We start from the raw sequence: 20,051 nt of genomic DNA, 5'->3' as shown, positions 1-20,051 counted from the left end.
ATAGCCCTTCTCGTCAGTTCATTCATCCCCAGGTCACCACCTGACCTGTCACAGCATGTGCCTTCAAATGCTCACCTTCCTCCACCCCCGAGCCTGTGCCAGATGTGGTCATACTCTCTCTGCCCCTTCAAGCTATGGATGATCCTCACCATGGACTGAGCACTTAAGCAACCTGACTGCACAGCCCCAAATGAGAAGGGTCCATTCCGCTAACTGCTGGCTGTGTTTATCCCCAAACACATTAACCTTACACGCCAGACTAACCCCACAGCTGACTGTGACCCACTCCCCAGAGCAGAGAGGTGCAGAGGCATGACCAGGAACATCATGACCAGGTGCCTGACTGTGGGCGATCCCCTGGACCGGTATCGGAGCTGACCTTGATGTGTTATGCCTGGGGCCCATGATGGACTGACACGAACTTTGCTTATTCCCCTAAGATGTTAAGTTCTGGTTACCCGCTCGCTGCATGTGCATTAAGTTTGCCATTTACGCTGCTGGCAAATGGTGCGAGTGTGAAATGGATGTAGTGCACAGCCAGAGAGCAAGACTCCCTTTTCTGAGAAACACTGAAGATGGAATGAGTTGTTCCCAATTCTGACACAAGCCTCACCAGACTTTTCATGTGGTTTTGCCACAAATCCTACCATAGTCCACATTGCTCAGACACTTATAAGATTCCTCTGAGCACAGATGCTCCACAGAAACCTGCTGAGTTTCTCCAGTACTTTCTGGATTTCAGCTCCAGCATCAGCAGCACATTGGCCCCCCTCTCTTTCTGCATCTCAAACTGAAAATGGTGTGGCTAATCGGAAAGGAACATCTCAAGCAGTCAGCCAAACAACAATGATTTTAAGTTAGAACCTAATCCCTCAAGGCACCCAGTGTTATCCTCTTTTAACTTTAATTCACATGACTCTGTGTGTTTTTGTGATGACTGCCAGAAGGTTGTCTGGTTGACATCAGGTCTTTATTATATTTTTGGGGGTTTAGCAGATATTAAACCTGCTTTTTTTTTAAATCAAGGAAACCATCTGCTCCTTTTTTGCTGGTACAAAAATTAGTTAACCACATTTTGATTGGAAAAAAAGTGTGGGTGCTTGCTAAGGAAGAACTTTAAACTTAGTTGCAGCCAATCAGAGGGATGGAAGGGACGGGAGTTGATTTATCTCCTTCTCACTTGACGTAAATTCTTCAATAAATAGAGCGTCAGAGGCTGAGGGGTGATCCTGTACAGGTTTCAAAATTCCTGAGGGGCATACACAGGGTGAGTGGCCAAGGGCTTTTTCCTAGGGAGAGCGAGTCCAAAACCAGAGGGCATAGTTTATGGTGAGAGGGGAAAGATTTAAAAAGAATTTGAGGGGTTTTTTTTCATGTAGAGTGTGGTGCGTGTATGGAACAAACTGTCACAGAGGATGTGTTGGAGAAGGGTACAATTACAACATTTGATAGGCACCTGGATGGGTATATGAATAGGAAGGGTTTAGAGGGATATGGGCCAAATGCTGGCAATTGGGAACAAGTCTGATTGGGACATCTAGTCAGCATGAATGAGTTGGACCTAAATGTCTGTTTCTGTGCTGTATGATTTTACAACTCTAAATCCCGGACAGTGTCCTTTCTTTTTTAAACGGCTCAGTTTAAATAATAATGTTCAGTGTGATAGTGGAATGTAACTGACAATAATACAGGCCACAGTTCCATTCTTAGCAAAATGAAGCTGCAATTGTCAATTCTCTGTTGATTTATTCATGGAAAATGCTTTACAAAATACACAATTGGTCAATTCCAGTGACAAGACAAGCAGGCTCCTCTACACATTTGTACCCGTAATAAACATAAGGTTTGTCTTCAGGCGGTTTGAAGGGTTGCCCAGACTGAGGATTGCTTTGTTGTGCTAAATAACCATTTTCATTCTGAATTATCCTCAGAAAACGCGTGCATTCCAACTGGCAAAATGTGACTTGTGGTGCCCCCAGAGATTTGGATTAGGGCCTCAGCACTTCACCGCATCTATAATCAATTTAGAGTTTGATTTGATTTATTTTTGTGATACTGTGATACTAAGATACTGTGAAAAGTATTGTTTTGTGTGCTATCCAGACAAACCATACCTAATGCAAGCCCATCAGGGTAATAGAACAGATGCAGAATATAGTGTTACAGCTTCAGAGAAGGTGCAGAGAAAGATCAACTCTAATATATGAGAGGTTCGTTGATAAGTCTGATAACTGTGGGGAAGAAGCTGTTCTTAAATCTGTTTGTATCTGTTTTCAAACTTTTGTAGCTTAGGCTGGGCCATGTATCTATGTTTGTTGGCCACACCGTGGCAGCGTGCTAAGTAATAGTATAGATGGGGACAGCAATTGTAATGGCATCGAAAGATTGAGCGAATGGATAAAACTGTGATGGATAGAATTCATTCAGGGTGGAGTGTTATATTCTTCATTCAGAATCCATGAAATATGAAGTAGCGTATGCTCGAAGTGATGAGAAATGTCAAAAAATTTAATCGTCCACACATAGAAATCACCTAAAACAGGAAAATTGGTGGTCTGGAGTTCAAAGTTACTTTTTAGCTTGACAGAACTGTGGTTAGACCCTATCTGGATGATTACATTCAATTCATGGGCATTCCACCTCAGGATAGGTTGCATCGATTCTGGAAACATTTCAAAGTGGGTTCACTGGAACAAAAATCAGGCCTATGCACTGCTGCCCAAAGTTTTCCCACTGTGAGCCCGTTTTGAGGTTTAACAATTGTTGGGGCCCACCATGCACACTATGAAATTGGGAGAATGGGGCTGGGGTGTAAACATGGAGTGAGGAGTGTTGAAATGTGCAGTGGTTAATGCTGCCTCACAGTAGGTGACTCCAAAATGTCAGCCTTTGACCCCCATTCAGGAACTAAACTCCCCCACTTTGGGAAGCACCAGTACAAAGGTTAAATTATGAGCACAGTTGACATGGGCTCAGCTTGAAGTGCCTCATGTAGAAGGCAGGGTGATCTAATCAAGGTGGTTAAGATGACTAATTGAATTGAGACAATTAATGGAGAATCCCCTTCTGCAGTCCAGAGCAGTCCAGCCAAACCTTAAAATGGGAGCCAGTCCATATGAGGTGAAATGTAGAAACCACTCCTTACATGAAAGGGACTGAAGATCTGCGCTTTGCTGGGGTAGAGAGGTCAGGAGAACATTTACCAACAAAGACCAGTTAATATTTGCTGATAAAGAATGCCAATTCTACTTACAGAGCAAGATGCAAGAATAAGACCCGTGAAGGAAATCTCATGCTAAAAAATATTCACTTCATAGATTCCCTACACTGCGAATGGAGTCCATTCAGCCCATCAACCTGCACTGGCCCTCCAAACAGCATCCAATCTAGACCCACCCCAACTCTGTATTCCTTTTGGCTAATCCACATACCCTGCAATTTAGCATGGTCCACCCACCTAACCTGCACATCTTTAGACTGAGGGAGGAAAATAGAGCACACAGCCAAAAACCAAGCAGACACAGGGAGAACGTGCTAACTCCACACAGACCCAAGGGTGGAATTCAATCTGGGTCCCTGGTGCTGTGAGGCAGCAGCGCTACCCACTGTGCCAGCGTGCTGTCCGTAATGCATTAGCCTGATGTGCAACTGTTAATTTGCAGCTAAAAGCTGCAATTTCATGGTTATGCAGATTGTGTGTTGTTGCTCAAGTACTTTGATCAAATCTCGGAGGCACTGAGTTACACCAGCTCAAGCATGGAAAGGAGTCTTTTTATTCATACATATCAATCTACATCCATAAACTAAAAAGGGAAGCACATCAAAGGTATAAAAGTACAAAGTTACATGGCCAAGTCTCAATTTTGTTTTACAGTATAATTCATTGCATCCAAAGCAGTGGAGTCCATCATGAGATCTCGCAGGAAATGGAGTAGAGCTCACACAAAATGGATCAAACTTGATCTCCTGTTATCCTGAGTGTAAAAACAAACAATACCCAATAAACTCAGAAGCCAGCTTTGAGCTTCAGGCTAGTGTAACATCTGTATTCTGAATTGGAGAGGGGCCTAGTTTCCTCTCTGAAGCTCACTCAAAGTGAATCACCTGATAGCCCTGAAGACATCTCAGTGCCCGGGCATCCAGTTGCCTCAGGTCCAAATTGTTCTTCTCAAGGCGCATCAACATGAGGTGACTCTTTTCCCAATGATAACCGCAGATGGAATCTCCAGGAATAGCAACGATCCTATTGCTGTGAAGGTAGAGGTTTTGCAATGTTAAAGGCAACTGGCGAGGTACCTGGGGTAACCGGTTGTGACTCAAGTCCAAACACCGGAGCCTAGGCAAGCCCCTAAAAGTGCCATCTGCCACCAGTGAAATTCGGTTGTGCGCTAAGTAAATTTCCTCCAGGTTCACCATGTTTGGAAAGGCATCCCTCCTGACAGTGGTGATACCATTGGCTTGGAGAATCAGCTTTTTCAAGGAACGGGGGAGTAGCTTGGGGACGGCAGCGAGAGCATTTTTGCTGAGATCCAAATATTCAAGCTTGGTCATGTTTTGAAAGGCCTTTTCTGTGATGCCTTTATTGTTGAGCCGGTTGTCGTGGAGACCGAGATAGATCAGTGCGGAGCAATTGGTAAACACGTTATCTGGTATTTTCCGAATCTGATTTCCCTCCAAGTACAACTCTCGTAGGCTTGTACTTAAATTGATGGGAACCGCGGTCAACTGGTTGTGATTCATTTTGATGGTATGCACATTGTGCAGTGGCTTGAAGGTGTCTGGGGGAATAGACTCATCCCTTATCCTATTGTCATTGAGGCTAATGATTCGGAGGTTCTTGCAGTTTGCCCAGACATTCGATGGCATCGTGCTGATATTATTTGAGTTCAGCATCAACTCTTCTAGGGACGTGGGTAGATCTTTAGGGACACTGGAGAGATTGTTCTGATCCATGTATAAGCGAGTCAACTTCTGCATGCCTTCTAAAGCACCATCCACTCCAACATCTGTCAGCTTATTATTGCTCAGGACCAGAAATTCCAGCAACATGTACTCATCCAATAAATCCAATGGAATTAGGTCGATCTTGTTGTTCATTAGAAATAGGTTCCTGGTGTTGAAGGGAATTCCAAATGGAATTTTATTCAGACCTTTATCTGAGCACTGGACAACCCTGAAAGCAAACATCGAGAACTGATGAGAAAAGTAACCATTTAGTGGAATGTTGCCACTGATCCTTAACAACTATAAACAGTCAAGAGCTATAAGAAGAGGCTGGAAAAACTCGGGTTGTTTTCTCTGGAGCAGTGGAGGCTGAAGGAAGACTTGACAGAGGTCTATGAAATTGAGAAGCATAGGTAGGGTTGACATTCAGAATCTTTTTCCCAGAGGTGAAATGTCTAAAACAAGGGGGCATGCATTTGGGGGAGAGGGGGAAAGTTCAAAGGAAATATGAGGGGCAAGTGTTTTACATGAAGAGTGGTAGGTGGTGGTGGAGGCAGATAATAATAGGGACATTTAAGGGACTTTTAGTTAAACACGTACGTATGTCGGGAATGGAGGGATATAGACCAAGGGCAGGCAAAAGAGATAATGGGAACTGCAGATGCTGGAGAATCCAAAATAATAAAGTGTGAAGCTGGATGAACACAGCAGGCCAAGCAGAATCTCTGGAGCACAAAAGCTGACGTTTCGGGCCTAGACCCTTCATCAGAGAGGGGAATGGGGTGAGGGTTCTGGAATAAATAGGGAGAGAGGGGGAGGCGGACCGAGGATGGAGAGAAAAGAAGATAGGTGGAGAGGAGAGTGTAGGTGGGGAGGTAGGGAGGGGAGAAGTCAGTCTAGGGAAGACGGATAGGTCAAGGAGGTGGGATGAGGTTAGTAGGTAGGAAATGGAGGTGCGACTTGAGGTGGGAGGAAGGGATGGGTGAGAGGAAGAACAGTTTAGGGAAGCAGAGACAGGCTGGGCTGGTTTTGGGATGCAGTGGGGGGAGGGGATGAGCTGGGCTGATTGTGTGATGCAGTGGAAGGAGGGGACAAACTGGGCTGGTTTTGGGATACGGTGCGGGAAGGGGAGATTTTGAAGCTGGTGAAGTCCATATTGATACCATTGGGCTGCAGGGTTCCCAAGCGGAATATGAGTTGCCGTTCCTGCAACCTTCGGGTGGCATCATTGTGGCACTGCAGGAGGCCCATGATGAACATGTCATCTAAAGAATGGGAGGGGGAGTTGAAATGGTTTGCGACTAGGAGGTGCAGTTGTTTATTGCAAACCGAGCGGAGGTGTTCTGCAAAGCTGTCCCCAAGTCTCCGCTTGGTTTCCCCAATGTAGAGGAAGCCATATCGGGTACAATGGATACAGTGTACCACATTGGCAGATGTGCAGGTGAACCTTTGCTTAGTATGGAAAGTCATCTTGGGGCCTGGGATGGGGGTGAGGGAGGAAGTGTGGGGGCAAGTGTAGCACTTCCTGTGGTTGCAGGGGAAGGTGCCGGGTATGGTGGTGTTGGAGGGCAGTGTGGAGCGAACAAGGGAGTCACGGAGAGAGTGGTCTCTCCGGAAGGCAGACAAGGGTGGGGATGGAAAAATGTCTTGGGTGGTGGGGTCGGATTGTAGATGGCGGAAGTGTCGGAGGATGATGCATTGTATCCGGAGGTTGGTGGGGTGGTGTGTGAGAACGAGGGGGATCCTCTTTGGGCGGTTGTGGCGGGGGCAGGGTTTGAGGGATGTGTTGCGGGAAATGCAGGAGACGCGGTCAAGGGCGTTCTTGACCACTGTGGGGGGAAAGTTGCGGTCCTTGAAGAACTTGGACATCTGGGATGTGCGGGAGTGGAATGCCTCATTGTGGGAGCAGATGTGGTGGAGGCGGAGGAATTGGGAATAGAGGATGGAGCAAAAGGATTAGTTTATGTTTGATGTCATGTTCGGCACAACATCATGAGCCAAATGGCTTGCTCCTGTGCCCTACTGTTTTGTATTCTATAAAACATAAAGTGACAGTAGCTTTTCGCAGCTATTTATAATTTTGGAAGATATGATATTGTCAGTTTTGGGAGGAGTGAACAACGCATAAGAGCCCAGGGTGGAAAGCTCAGACAGAATGCTGAGCTCGTTCAGGTTACAAGGGAAAGAGATAGGTGAAGCCATGGAAAAATTTAAAAAGATGGAAATTTGAAATCTAAGGATACAAGCTGCAGAGTGACAACTGAATCAAAGGTTGAAGAGGATTGAGGATTGGTTAGTTGAAGCTCCTTGATGTGTTTTCCTTTTGAACAGCAATTCTTTACGTGCAAAATGTTTGTCGTAAAGTTACATACAATGTGCAACCAGTAATTTCCATGTTCCTTGTGCTGCCAAAACCACCAAATAAAACAAAAAATATTGTGAATACTGCTGATCCAAAGTAAAAATGGAATATGCTGGAGAAACTCAGCAAATGCAGCAGCATTAGTGGAGACAGAAATGGAGTTAACATTCCAAGTTTGATTTGACTTTTCTTTGGAACAGGCTAACAGAGGTCTTTAAACTTAAGGCTTTGACAGAGGCAGAGAGAAGGTTTCTACTTGTGAGGAAGAGACTGAACTGAGGACATCGTCACACGAAATCCAATGGAGACTTCAGAAGAAACTTCCTTAGTCTGAGAGCCATTGGAAAGTGTGGTTCATGAAAACAGGGAGTGACTAAAGTGAACAGTAAAGAGGCTAACATAGTGAAGGAAAAGGAAGAATAACAATCTCACTTCCTTTTTAAATGTTTCAATTCAATGTTCCTCCAGGACACTTGCAGACTGTGCATACCAAGCTATTCACCACTCTGTGCTAAAAAGTATTTTTGTCAGTTTTTTGCTGCTTTTACCAATTACTTTAAAACTTTACTGTCTTGTTCTTACTGCCCCCAAGAGGGGGATAATTTTCCCCCATTACCCTAAGATTATTTCAAGAAGCTTTAAGAATCCAAATTGATCTTTCAAAGCAGACACCTGCTTTAGGGACAAACTATCATGTGACAGCGTGACTTTCTCAAATTAAAATAGTTCTTTTTAGCGCTTTTAACAATGAAATGGTTAATGTATCAGGAGCACTTTTGTTAACAGTCAGAGGCCCAAAGCGGTCAGTCGTCCTGACAAATAATCAAACAGCACTGGCCTCCCTCGAGGAACAGGGGCCCACTGTGTCGATGACAGAGAGATTCTTGTGAGATGAGGAGACTATCAATGTGTTTTCAATGTAGCTGACAGTTTCAGTATACGTGAAAGGAACAGACCACACAGCTCCCTACGAGACCAAACCAGGCATCACAGAGAGCTGCCAGGATGCCAGGGTGAAGACAGCGAATCACCGCTGGGGCATGTTACAGGAAACCAGCTAGACTGAGCCTTGCGTCTGACTCACATGACCAGGCAATCCAGCCTTGTTGGTAGGTTATAACTCAGCTGTGCAGGACAGAAGGTCGATGTTGTGGTCATGAAGTGATCAAAGTCACTGCTTGTGCAAATACAGTAACATTCAGACCCACCAACCCCAATCTGTGAAGCATATCCAGTCAATCCCCCTCCCTCTGCCCGACACCTGTCACCCTGAAAGTTTGTTGGCTTCCAAAGTTCGTCAGAATTATTGATTTGCCTTCACTCTCGTCACCATCACGACTGAAGCTTTCTGTGCGGCCTGCTCACTCAGCCTCATTTAGTTTTGTTCCCGGTGGTTGGTGAGGGATGTGGAGCAGGGAGAAGACTGGGAGACAGTGGTGCAGCAGGGGCGAAGGTGGCTGGCAGAGAGGGGAGAGAGGTATCAGGCGGGATGCGTGTATCGATGGTTAGGGTGGTGGGTAAAAGATGGAGTTAGTGGGGGTAAACTGGTGGAAAGAGAGGGAAGGCTTTGAGACGGGGAGCAGAGGCCTGGGGCAAGCAGGTGGAAAAAAGCTATTGATGGGAGGGGAGTGTCAAGTGAGAAGGATGTCAGTGATGGTGTAGGAAGAGAAGGACAGGAGGCTCAGGGATATCAGTGGGAGATAGTAAGAACTGCAGATGCTGGAATCAGAGTTAACACAGTGTAAAGCTGGAGGAACACAGCAGGCCAGGCAGCATCAGAGGAGCAGGAAAGCCGATGTTTCGAGTCAGGACTCTTCTTCAGAAATGGGGACAGGAAAGGTAACCGGAAAATAAATAGAGAGAGGAAGGATGCGACTGGGGAAAGTTAGGTGGGATGGTGATAGGTTAGTGTAGTTAGGGAGTGGTGGGGATTGATCAGGGAGGTGGGAGGGGCGGATAGGTGGGGGAGAAGATGGACAGGTTGTGTCAGGCCAAGGAGGTGGGGATGAGAGGGAGGGTTGGACATGGGATGAGGCTGGGGTTGGGGAAATTTTAAAACTGGCGAATTCCATGTTTAGACCATCGTGTTATGGGCTCCCGAGGCAGAATATGAGGTGCAGATCCTTCAGTTTGTGGGTGGTGTCATCGTGACCCTGGAGGAGGCCCAGGATGGGCATGTCACCCAGGGAGCGGGAGGGGGAGTTGAAATGGTTGGTGACCAACAGGTGATGTTGTTTGTCGCACAGATGCTCTACAAAACAGTCTCCAAGCCTCCATTTGGTCTCATCAATGTAGAGGAGGCCACATCAGGAGCAGCGGACACAGTACACAAAGTCGGAGGATGTGCAGGTGAACTCCTGTCTGATGTGGAAGGTTTGTTTTGTGCCTTGAATGGAGGTGACGGGGGAGGCATAAGGGCAGGTGTACCACTTCCTGCAGTTGCAGGGAAAGGCGTCGGGGTTGGTGGGGCTAGTCGGGAATGTGAAGCAGATGAGGGAGTCACAGAAAGAGTGGTCCCTAGGAAAGGCCGATAGGGGTGGGGAGGGAAATATCTCTTTGGTTGTGGGGTCAGATTGATTGATACATTGGATATGGAGGTTGGTGAGGTGAGGTGTGAGGTTATCAGTGGGAGGAGATGATACCTGTGGGAGGGGGAACAGTGGGCCAGTTGAATGGATTCTCAAAGCAGGATGGATTGATAGTATGAGGAAGATCTTTATAATGTCGGTTCTACACTTGGACAATTATTCCTGCCAGTTAAGTGTGTGTCATGTGGCTTAAGTTTCTCAACAATGTTGAATTCAAAACCAGAAAGCCTAGAAGTGATCACATATCTGCCAATCTATCACCACATTGCATTATTTGTTGACCAACAGCTCATTAGTGTTACCTTGGGCCAATTAAACATGATGGCTGACTTGCAAATTCTTTAGAGAGCTTGCAGGGGTCTGTCAATGGTTTTCACAAAAAAAGTTCCCATGGAAGTGCTGAGTTTTTTAATATACAGAACTGGACGTGCAGGGACATTGTCATTTACCTCATCCAAAATGCAGTCTGGCTGTGGGGCCCTTGTGGTGTAGTGGTAGTGCCCATATCTTTGGATCAGAGGGACCTGGTTTCTCCTCCAACCTGCTCCAGGGCTGTGGAATAATCTCTCTGAACAGGTTGATTAGGCAAATGCCTGCACTCAAAGGATTCTACATTCATTATGCCAATTGATATCTGGGAGGTGCACAGCCAAATAACCAGGACAATGGCTTCTTGAGGGATTTTGGAGGCAGGATTAAGAACAAGGAAGGAGGGAACTGAGTTGAGGATGATCATCTTACAGACCTTTTGCCTCCCATTCTTTCAGGGGTGGGGAAGAGTGGTTTGGAGTGGGGACAATAGAAGGGAATATTTAAGTGAGGACTGAGTGAGGAGGCAGAGCTGTTGGAATGGGCTGTGTTGGGAGAAGGTGGGAGAGTATTGGACAGCAGCTTAATGATTGGATCAAGTGGGTAGATGGAAATCAAAGGAAGGAGGTGATGGTGGTAATGGTAGAATGGTGGGATGGGGGAAGTAGAAGGAAAATGACCAAGAATGGAAGCACAGAAAAGAGAGGTAGAAGTGGGAGAGGCAGAGAAGGAAACTATACCACATAGGTTAGGTGGGTTAGCCATGGGAAATGCAGGATTATAGGGATAGGGTAGGGGAGTGGGATGCTCTTCTCAAAGTCAGTGTGGACTCGGTGGGCCAAATGGCCTGCTTCCACACTGTAGGAATTCTATGTAAAGCATATAAGAGAGTGAACGGATTTACCAATGTATATCAGAAGATGAATTGGCAAATAATAAACATTGGACAAACTATTTAAATTTAATTTTGTGGATTTGACATACTTTAAATGGAGAGCGATCCAATATAGGATGCTCTTTTCACACAATTTCTGCACAAACTAAAACTCATTCGTTTTAAATCTGAGAAATAACCGGCAAATTTCCTCACTGGTTCCTCACTACTGGAGTGGGGGAGGATGGGGTTTGCAGGCAGAGTTGTGCAGAGTGAAATTCTCAAAATGGCCTTCCCATGGCCAACCTGTCTGGCTTTTCCCAATTCAGTGCCAGGCCAATGTACAGTGTCATGGCTGATGGGAGGGGGTCACGGAATGGGGAGGAGGAGGCGGACTTACCTCCCGTCAATTCATTCATGGGAAGTGGGCATCACTGGCTGAGCTGCCGTGTTGCCTCAGATGGTAGACAGCACCTTCTTGAAGCACTGCCCATGGTGTAGGGATACTCTCCATGTTGTTGGGGAAGGAAATCCAGGGATTTTTGGCCCAGACACACAGAAAGAGCAGCGATATATTTCCAAGTCATGATGGTGAGTGTCTCCAAGGGGAATTTGCAGAAAGTGATATTCCAATAAATCTGCGACATGGTCTTTCTAGGTTGCAGAAATGACGTGTTTGGAAGGAGCAGGCACTGCTCAGATCTCAGGTAGAGGAGGAGTGAGGGCTTGCCTTCAAGCCTTTCTCCCAAGTGGGGATTGGGGGCCACCCTTCCTAAAGTCTGTCCCTCCAGCACCAGCCTTTGGATGGCCCTTAAGCATCCAGCCTTGCCAATCCAAACCGAATGCCCTAGCCTGGGTCTGGCCCTTGCAGTTTCCGCTGAGCGACCCTTCGCAGCTACATGATCCCACTACTCGGACTTGTCAAACTGCATGCAGTCCCAGTGGTGGCCAGCATGCCCGGGGGGGGGGGGTTGCTGCTGGGTTCACAAAATAGCTGGCCAATCAGTTTGGATCATAGCTGCGGATGTTAAATGGTGGTGACGCTGCGCACCTCAGACAGATGCATTGCCCAACGTTTCCTGTTCGAGGGCATCCAAAATGCTGGTGCAAGTTTGCAAAATGCTGGACCCATTCGGGTAAACCATCCTCACTGCATCTTTACTTGATTCAAATTAGCGGATCCATAGAAGCAGCGGATGTAATCGAACCATACAACACAAAAGAAGGCCATTCAGCCCTTAGTAGCTGTGCTAGCTGTTTGGAAGAGCTATCCAATTTGCCCCATTCTTTCCTGCTGTGTTTCCATAGCTCTGGAGATTTAAATATTTATCCGACTGCTTTAGAGTTATTATTCAATTGATCACCCCTTCTCTTATCATAACAGTTCACTGTAGAGAAAGCAAAAACGTCCCCTATTCCCCCCAGCTCTACCTCTCATAACTACAAACAGTGTGAAATAAACAGTATGGGTTAAATTTTTGGATCGTTATCACTGACAAAGTAACATATCAAAACAAAAATCAATACCTTCCATAGCAAGAACACTGAGGGGGACAGTAATAGTCTTCAAAATAGGGGAAGGATGTTTGCTTCACTTTCTTCTTCCCAGTCTTGGTGTTTTTCCTCTTCTTAACCTTCTGGTGTTTTGTTGGCCGATCTGGTTTCATACGAGCGCTGAGCTTTCTGGTGCCCAGTTTGGATGGCCGCTGCTTTTGAGGTTTCCTGGACTGCTTCATTGCTTTAGTGACTTTCTGTAGTTTAGGAGGTTTGTCCCTGTCGCCTGTAACATTCCTCCCTCTCACCAGGCTCTGATGTGCGGGGATGGTCTGGTTCCTCGCCAGCCTGGGTTTAAAAGAGGCACCTGCTTTCTCCCACACTGCCTGAGATGTTGACTTCCTCCCCTGCAGTGTTCCGATATCAGCTGCCATGTATTGAGAAGAGTTAAGGGCCAAGATAACGGTGAGGTTCCCAGTTAGCTGCCTGGTTGGCACTGAACTATTGTTGACAGCTAGCTTTCGAATCAGATTGGTTTCTGATTTAATTGAGACTTGGCTGGCAGTACCTTTCGTTGGCAACGATGGCAAGGTGCCACTTATATTATGGAACAAGAAGGTTGATATTGTGGCCTTGCTAAAGCCCGACCAATTAGGCATTTGAGTGAGACTTGGAGCTTCAGGGGTAAGGTTATTGCCTGTCACTGCGGTGGTCACGTTGCTTAATTGGTCAGCCACATTAACCCTGGGTATGGCAGTGATTACTGGTCTCTCTGGTGTCTGGAAGCTGGCACCTTTGCTGTCTTGAAGCTTGTCCACAATGTCCTGAGCCTGGGCCGACATCAAAATGGTACGCGTTATCTGCACTTCGATCTGTCTGCTTTCTGTAGCTATAGGGAGAGAAGGAAACACAGCCGCAAAATTCACAACCTGGTAGCAACAGAAATAGAAACATTAGAAATAAGGAGCTGAAGTGGTCCGTTCGGTCCTTCAAGACTGCTCCACCATTCAAAATTCATGGGTAATCGTCCACCCTAGTTCCCATTTTCTCTTCGCCCTGAGAACTGTTTCCAACTGTATCCGTCCTGAAAACATTCCATGTTTTGGCCTCAACTGCTCTCTGTGGAAGAGCATCGCTATGGGCCTCCAATCAGATGCCTGCAAATCCTTCAAAATCTGGAATCTGGGGGAGACCCTGGAACTAAATGGGGTCAAATTGGGAGGTGATTCCACCCACAGCAGGAGAGCTTGAGGGAATGCTGTAAAGATTCAGGGGGGATAAATGTCTATGTGCACAGGAAGATCATAGGATGATAGCATTAGTGATAATGTGACTGGGCTAGTAATCTGTGTTAATGCTCAGGAATGCTGAGTTCAAAAGTTTAACCAATTTATTTATCTGGAATAAAATGCCAGTCTCATTATTATTTATCCTGAAGCTATTAGGTTGAGTTGACATTTTAAAAACCCATCTGGTTCATTAACAGATAACAAAGTGTGGAGCTGGATGAGCACAGCAGGCCAAGCAGCATCTCAGGAGCACAAAAGCTGACGTTTCGGGCCTAGACCCTTCATCAGAGAGGGGGATGGGGAGAGGGAACTGGAATAAATAGGGAGAGGGGGGAGGCAGACCGAAGATGGAGAGAAAACAAGATAGGTAGAGAGGAGAGTATAGGTGAGGAGGTAGGGAGGGGATAGGTCAGTCCAGGGAAGATGGACAGGTCAAGGAGGCGGGATGAGGTGGTAGGTAGGAAATGGAGGTGCGGCTTGAGGTGGGAGGAAGGGATGGGTGAGAGGAAGAACAGGTTAGGGAAACAGAGACAGGCTGGGCTGGTTTTGGGATGCAGTGGGGGGAGGGGAAGAACTGGGCCAGTTTTGGGATGCAGTGGGGGAAGGGGAGATTTTGAAGCTTGTGAAGTCCACATTGATACCATTGGGCTGCAGGGTTCCCAAGTGACCCCACTGGTTCATTAATGCCCATTAACACATGTATCTTCTCTCCAAATAAGGAGACCAGACTGTGTTGCTGGGACAAAGGTAAACACCTCCATATAAATTGAGAAGTTGCGACTCATTGTTTACTAACTGGAGCAGGATCCAATTCCATTGGCAACCAGTTGGTCTTGGACGATGCTTATGGAGACCTACAGATCTCCATTCCTGCTGGCATCAGGCAATTTAATCCAGACCAGGAGAGTCCTGTCTGTTTTACTAGTCAGTTCTGTAACTTTACTTTGCAAACTCCTGATGCTATCTGGCCCTCTGAGTGTTTCCTCCCCTTCTGTTTTCACTTCAAAATTCCAGGATCTGCACCATTTGGCTTTTGTTTACCGTCAAATCAATAGTAGCAAGAACAAACAACTTGCATTTACACAGCGCCTTGAGTAAAGCATTCCAAGAGCTTTATCAGATAAAGATTGACACCAAGCCACTTAAGGAGATATGCAATGACTGAAGCCTTTAGAGAGATTTTCAAAGGTGGAAAGTGAGGTAGAGGGGCAGGGAGGTTTAGGGAGAGAATTCCAAAGCTTAGGGCCCTGGCTGCTGAAAGTATGGCTGCCTGTGGTGAGGTGATTTTAAAATCAGGTCAGAAAATGAGGAACATGGAGGCCTCAGATGATCAATGTTGTGATTGTAATGAGGTCAGCCAGGTGGATTTCATAGAATGCGAGTTTCCTGATTGGGGCTGACTGGTAAGAACAGGAATGTTAGACGTCCTGTTCAATCTGAGAGCTAGTTCTGGGGGAGTTGGATCAGTTTCAAATTCTCTCCACCTGTCAATAAAGGGCAACTTGGTGATTGGATAGCAGCCCCTGTGGAGTTATTTCATTCAGAAGATGGTACACAGTTAGCGAAAAGATAGAATCCTGGAGGGATATACAGAAAGAGTTAAATTTTTTCAGTCGAGACATTGTCAGACCCAAGAATCTATGTTGAATAGCAGGCACAATGGGGGTGAGTTGGGGGGCAATGGGAGTTGGTCTAACTTTGGAAGCAAAAACAGAAGTTGCTGAAAAGCTCAGCAGGTCTGGCAGCATCTGTGAAGTAAAAAAAATCCCTAACGTTCTGGGTCTGGTGACCCTTCCTCAGAACTCCAGTTTCTGAGGAAGGATCACCAGACCCGAAACGCTGACACTGATTGTTTTTCTTCACAGATGCTGCCAGACCTGCTGAGCTTTTCCAGCAATTTCTGTTTTTGTTCCTGATTTACAGCATCCACAGTTCTTTCAGTTTTCATAACTTTGGATGTATGGGCAGCCATAGTTATTGTTAGCCGAGACCTATGCAGGGTGGAAAATGGAGCCATGGGGGATAAAGGGCACATTACCATATGCAGAGGTTAACTTGCAAAGGCTTTCTCAATTTCCAGCTCACCATTTAGTGACTCAGTCACAAGCATCACGAAACAGGAGGACAGTGCGATGAGGCATGCAGAAGACCACTGCATGAGATTAGGGGCTAGTTCAAGATAGAAAACTGAGTGTCAGAAATCCCAATGGCATTGACAGGTTGGGATTAGAATAGATGGATACTGATGGACATGAAGGACATTATGGGCCAAAGGTCCTCTTTCAGTGCTGGAAGATCTCTAGGGCTCAAATGGGATTGCATGCTTCCGTAAGGCCCTGTAATTTGGAGCTGAAAATAAGTGTAACCAGCGGACAACTACACTCTCTCTCAGGAAAGCTAATTACACATCGACGATAGAGATCCACTTGACTTGTGCAGATAATGGCTACTTCTTTTTGCGTGAAGAGTGAAAATTACAGAGAAGCAACATCCTTCTGATTTTTCTGGAGCTATTATATTTAAGCAACTGTCATTATATTTTTTTTGCTCGTTCATGAGACGTGAGCACTGTTGGCTGGAGTGGCATTTATCGCTCATCTGAGTTACCCTTGAAGGTCATAATAAGCTGCCTTCTTAAACTGTTGCAGTGCCCTGAGGGAGGGAATGCCAGGATTTTGACCCAGTGACAATGAAGGAATGGCAATATATTTCCAATTCCAAATAGTGAGTGGCTTGGAGGGGGACCTACGGGTGGTGGCGTTCTCATGTATCTGCTGCCCTTATCCTTCCAGATAGAAAAGGTTGTTGGTTTGGCTTTTTTTTTGCTCATTAGATGTGAGTGTCACTGGCCAGGTCAGCATTGGTTCCCATCCCTAATTACCCTTGAACGCAGCCATTTCAGACGGCAGTTAAGAACCAAACATATTGCTGGGATCCCATGTAGGCCAGACTAGGTAAAGATGGCAGATTTCCTTCCCAAAAAGTAGATTTTTTTCTTATGACAATCAACTATTGTCTTGGTAACCAAATCAGGAAAAATATGGCGTCATACCTCTTGGGAGATCAAATGCAAGAGGAAAATATACAATAATTTGCTGGAGCCTTAGGAGCATTGATAAACAGAGGGATCTTGGGATGTTGGTCCACATGCCCCTGAAAGTGACAACACTAGTGGATAAGTTGGTAAAGAAGGTATAAGGCACACTTGGGTGTTGAGTATTAAAGTTGGCAAGTCATATTGGAACTTCTTTTTTCCTTTTATTCATTCACAGGATGAGGGTGTCACTGGCTAGGCAGCATTTATTGCCCATCCCTAACTGCCCAGAGGGCAGTTAAGTCAACCACATCGCTGTGGGTCCAGAGTCACATGTAGGCCAGACCAGGTAAGGATGGCAGTTTCCTTCCCTAAAAGGACATTAGTGAACCAGATGGGTTTTTCCTGACAATCAATGATGGATTTGTAGGAGTCATCATCAGACTGTTAATTCCAGATATTTATTGAATTCAAATTCCACTCTTTGCTGCGGCAGGATTTGAACCCAGATCCCCAGAACATTATCTGGGTCTGCTGGGTTAATACTTCAGCGATGATACCACTAGGCCATCACCTCCCCCAACTGTATAAGACTTTGGTCAGGCCACATTTGGAGTCTTGTGTACAGTTCTGGTCACCACACCATAGGAAGAATGTGGAGACTTTGTACAGGGTGCAGAAGAGGTCTACCAGGATGTTCATAGGATTGAAATGCATTTGCTACAAGGAGAGGTTGAACAAACTTGGATTGTTTTTTCTAACGTGACAGAGACAGAGAGGCAATCTGATAGAAGTATATAAACTTATAAGGGGCACAAATAGGGATGATAGTCTTTCTCTCAGTGTGGAAATGTCAAATACTGAAGGGCACAGATTTCAGGTGAGAGGAGAAAAGTTTAAAGGAGGTATGCTCATCCGCATGGGGGATGTGTAAATCCACAACGTTGACAATTTGGTGTTTAACACACCCAGAAAGTCTGTGCCCATGCTTCACCATGCTGTTCTTGATGCTACTCACTGTTTTGTGAATCAGCAGCTGAACTTTGCAGCAGTAGAGCAGCCCACGTCAACGTCCAGGAGAAACCCATCCCTTGGCCGACACATCAGGAAGAATAATGAAACATATATAGAGTTAGAAAGACAGCAATTTCACTTCTCTGACAAATACCAAACTCCTCCGGACTGCAAAGGCAATGGGCCTGGACAAGGAAAGGGGATTTTAATGAAGTGGGATGATGATGAACTAGAATATCTTCCCACCAGCATTCGACTTTAAGACGGTTCGAGCTGGTCAGTCCACTCCACAGTCAATGGGGGCCCGCGAGTGGTCAATACCTGACCATTCAATGGTCAGTTCCTGCCTGAGATTCAAATAGCTTGGTTCTGAGTAGGATGTAACAGGAGGCAGCACCAATGTGCACTGCCTGTCCTTTTGAGGGTTTGGGAGGGTGGTTCAATATTGCACTAATCTCTACATGGTCAAGGGCATGGACACTGGGCAGAAGGTTGTTTACTGAAAAACACCTCCCATGCCCTTGATTCTGAAACTCATGGAATGCCCCCATCACCACTCTGTTGGATCCTCTCCCCCACTCAATGGTTCTTTGGCTCACTCGTTGAGCTTAAGGTATGATGGTGGGGAGTGTTTGTTGTACCATCAGCTGAGTGCCCAATCCACCAGCCCCTAAACTGGCCAGCAGTGCTTGATAGGCAATGCCTTCTCAATCGTGGTCCTAATCCCAGTTGAAAGCCCTGAAGGGATTACAAAGGAGTCAGATTGCCCAAAGGCTCTGGATGCATGCAGACTCTAACAGTAGAATCCTCCCTGTTAATCTCTCCTGCTTAATCCAAAATAAGTACGCTCCACTCTTACGCATAGCTTTGAAACAAGCTGTCGAAACAACTAGTCTGTGCAACTACTCACCTATCCTATTTCAGCTCACTCTTTCAGAATCTCCTTCAATGTTCTCCTCATGTATTTATCTAGCTTTTATTTTCTCCTTACATTCACATCCTAACCATTCTCTGGGTGAAGAAATGCCTCTTCAATTGCTTGATGAATTTAATTGCAACTATCGTACATTTCAGGCCCCTCACTGTGGACTGTTCCACAAGTGGAAAGAGCTTCACTACATCACCCCTATCCATAGAAATATTTAAGACCTCAAATAGGCCAACCCTTCTCTTTTCTAGAAAACGTTGTGACTAGCTTTTATAACCTTTCCTGTCTTAATTCTGGTGTCATTCATTCATCAGTTGGTGGACTGTGCAAAGTCAAGCTTGATATATGCTTCACGTACTATTTTACAATTCAGTAACACATTCCTTTTTACGCTAAGAAACTGTACCGAATGGCAGTTGTAAAGTATAGCCCATTACACTTCTAATTGGCCTTACCTTTATCATTCTTCATTTTTTTAACGTTGTTTTACGTGCTTGGCTTCATCAAAATTTCCCAAGCTTCTGCCGATGGGCGATGGAGATGATTCAGAGATGAATTGGAATGCATCGGTTTATAAGGCAGCTTCGAGCAACGAACCCATCAAAGACTTTCATGTGACTCCACTCCGATTTTCACACATAAATACTGAAAAGGGGAAGTATTTCTTTACTGAGAAAGGTCATTGAGGTTAAAGAGTGAACAAGAGCTGATATTCCACAATACATTTGCATTCTGCAAGTCGAGAGGTTAATAACAATTTGGTACCATTGTGACATTTTCTCCAGGTGGGATTCTTCATATCAAACTTGATTGCCCTATCTTTGCTTATTTATATTGTTTTGTTTTAGAGGGTGGGCTTCCTAACAACATTTTTACAGATACAACTTCACATTCATTTGTAGGTGGACAAAGGTAGACAACTTCAAAGAAATGGACTTAAGTCGGCAGAATTTCAAAGATAATCAAGAAGATTTGTAATATCTTGAAAAATCATACTGGACTCAAAAGGATCAACTCTGTTTCTGTATCCACGGATGCAGCCAGAACTGCAGAGTTTCTCCAGCACTTTCTGTTTGCATTTCAGATCTCCTACATTTGCTGTATTTTGCTTTCATTAAATATCAAGGCATATTCCTTCTTTGTTTTAAATAAAACTTGTCCCAGAAACAAAGTGTAGCTAGAAAAGCAAGCTGTGTGAGTAGACAGACCTCACAG

At 45.5% G+C, this 20,051-nt stretch overlaps 1 protein-coding gene across 1 annotated transcript; it reads right to left on the bottom strand.

The window, feature by feature from the left end:
* Positions 1-3,755: 3,755 nt before the first annotated feature.
* wu:fc23c09 lies at positions 3,756-19,446 on the bottom strand. Its single transcript, XM_048548677.2, has 4 exons — positions 19,292-19,446; positions 17,913-17,984; positions 12,605-13,460; positions 3,756-5,173 (listed from the first exon to the last, which is right to left on the bottom strand). The coding sequence occupies exons 1-4, from the start codon at positions 19,305-19,307 to the stop codon at positions 4,087-4,089; spliced, it is 2,031 nt and encodes a 676-aa protein (XP_048404634.1). The 5' UTR covers positions 19,308-19,446; the 3' UTR covers positions 3,756-4,086.
* Between the last annotated feature and the right edge of the window lie 605 nt (positions 19,447-20,051).

The sequence above is a fragment of the Stegostoma tigrinum genome, chromosome 18 (assembly GCF_030684315.1).
Source record: "Stegostoma tigrinum isolate sSteTig4 chromosome 18, sSteTig4.hap1, whole genome shotgun sequence".
Lineage (NCBI taxonomy): Eukaryota > Metazoa > Chordata > Chondrichthyes > Orectolobiformes > Stegostomatidae > Stegostoma > Stegostoma tigrinum.
This window is presented reverse-complemented; position numbering and strand designations above follow the sequence as displayed.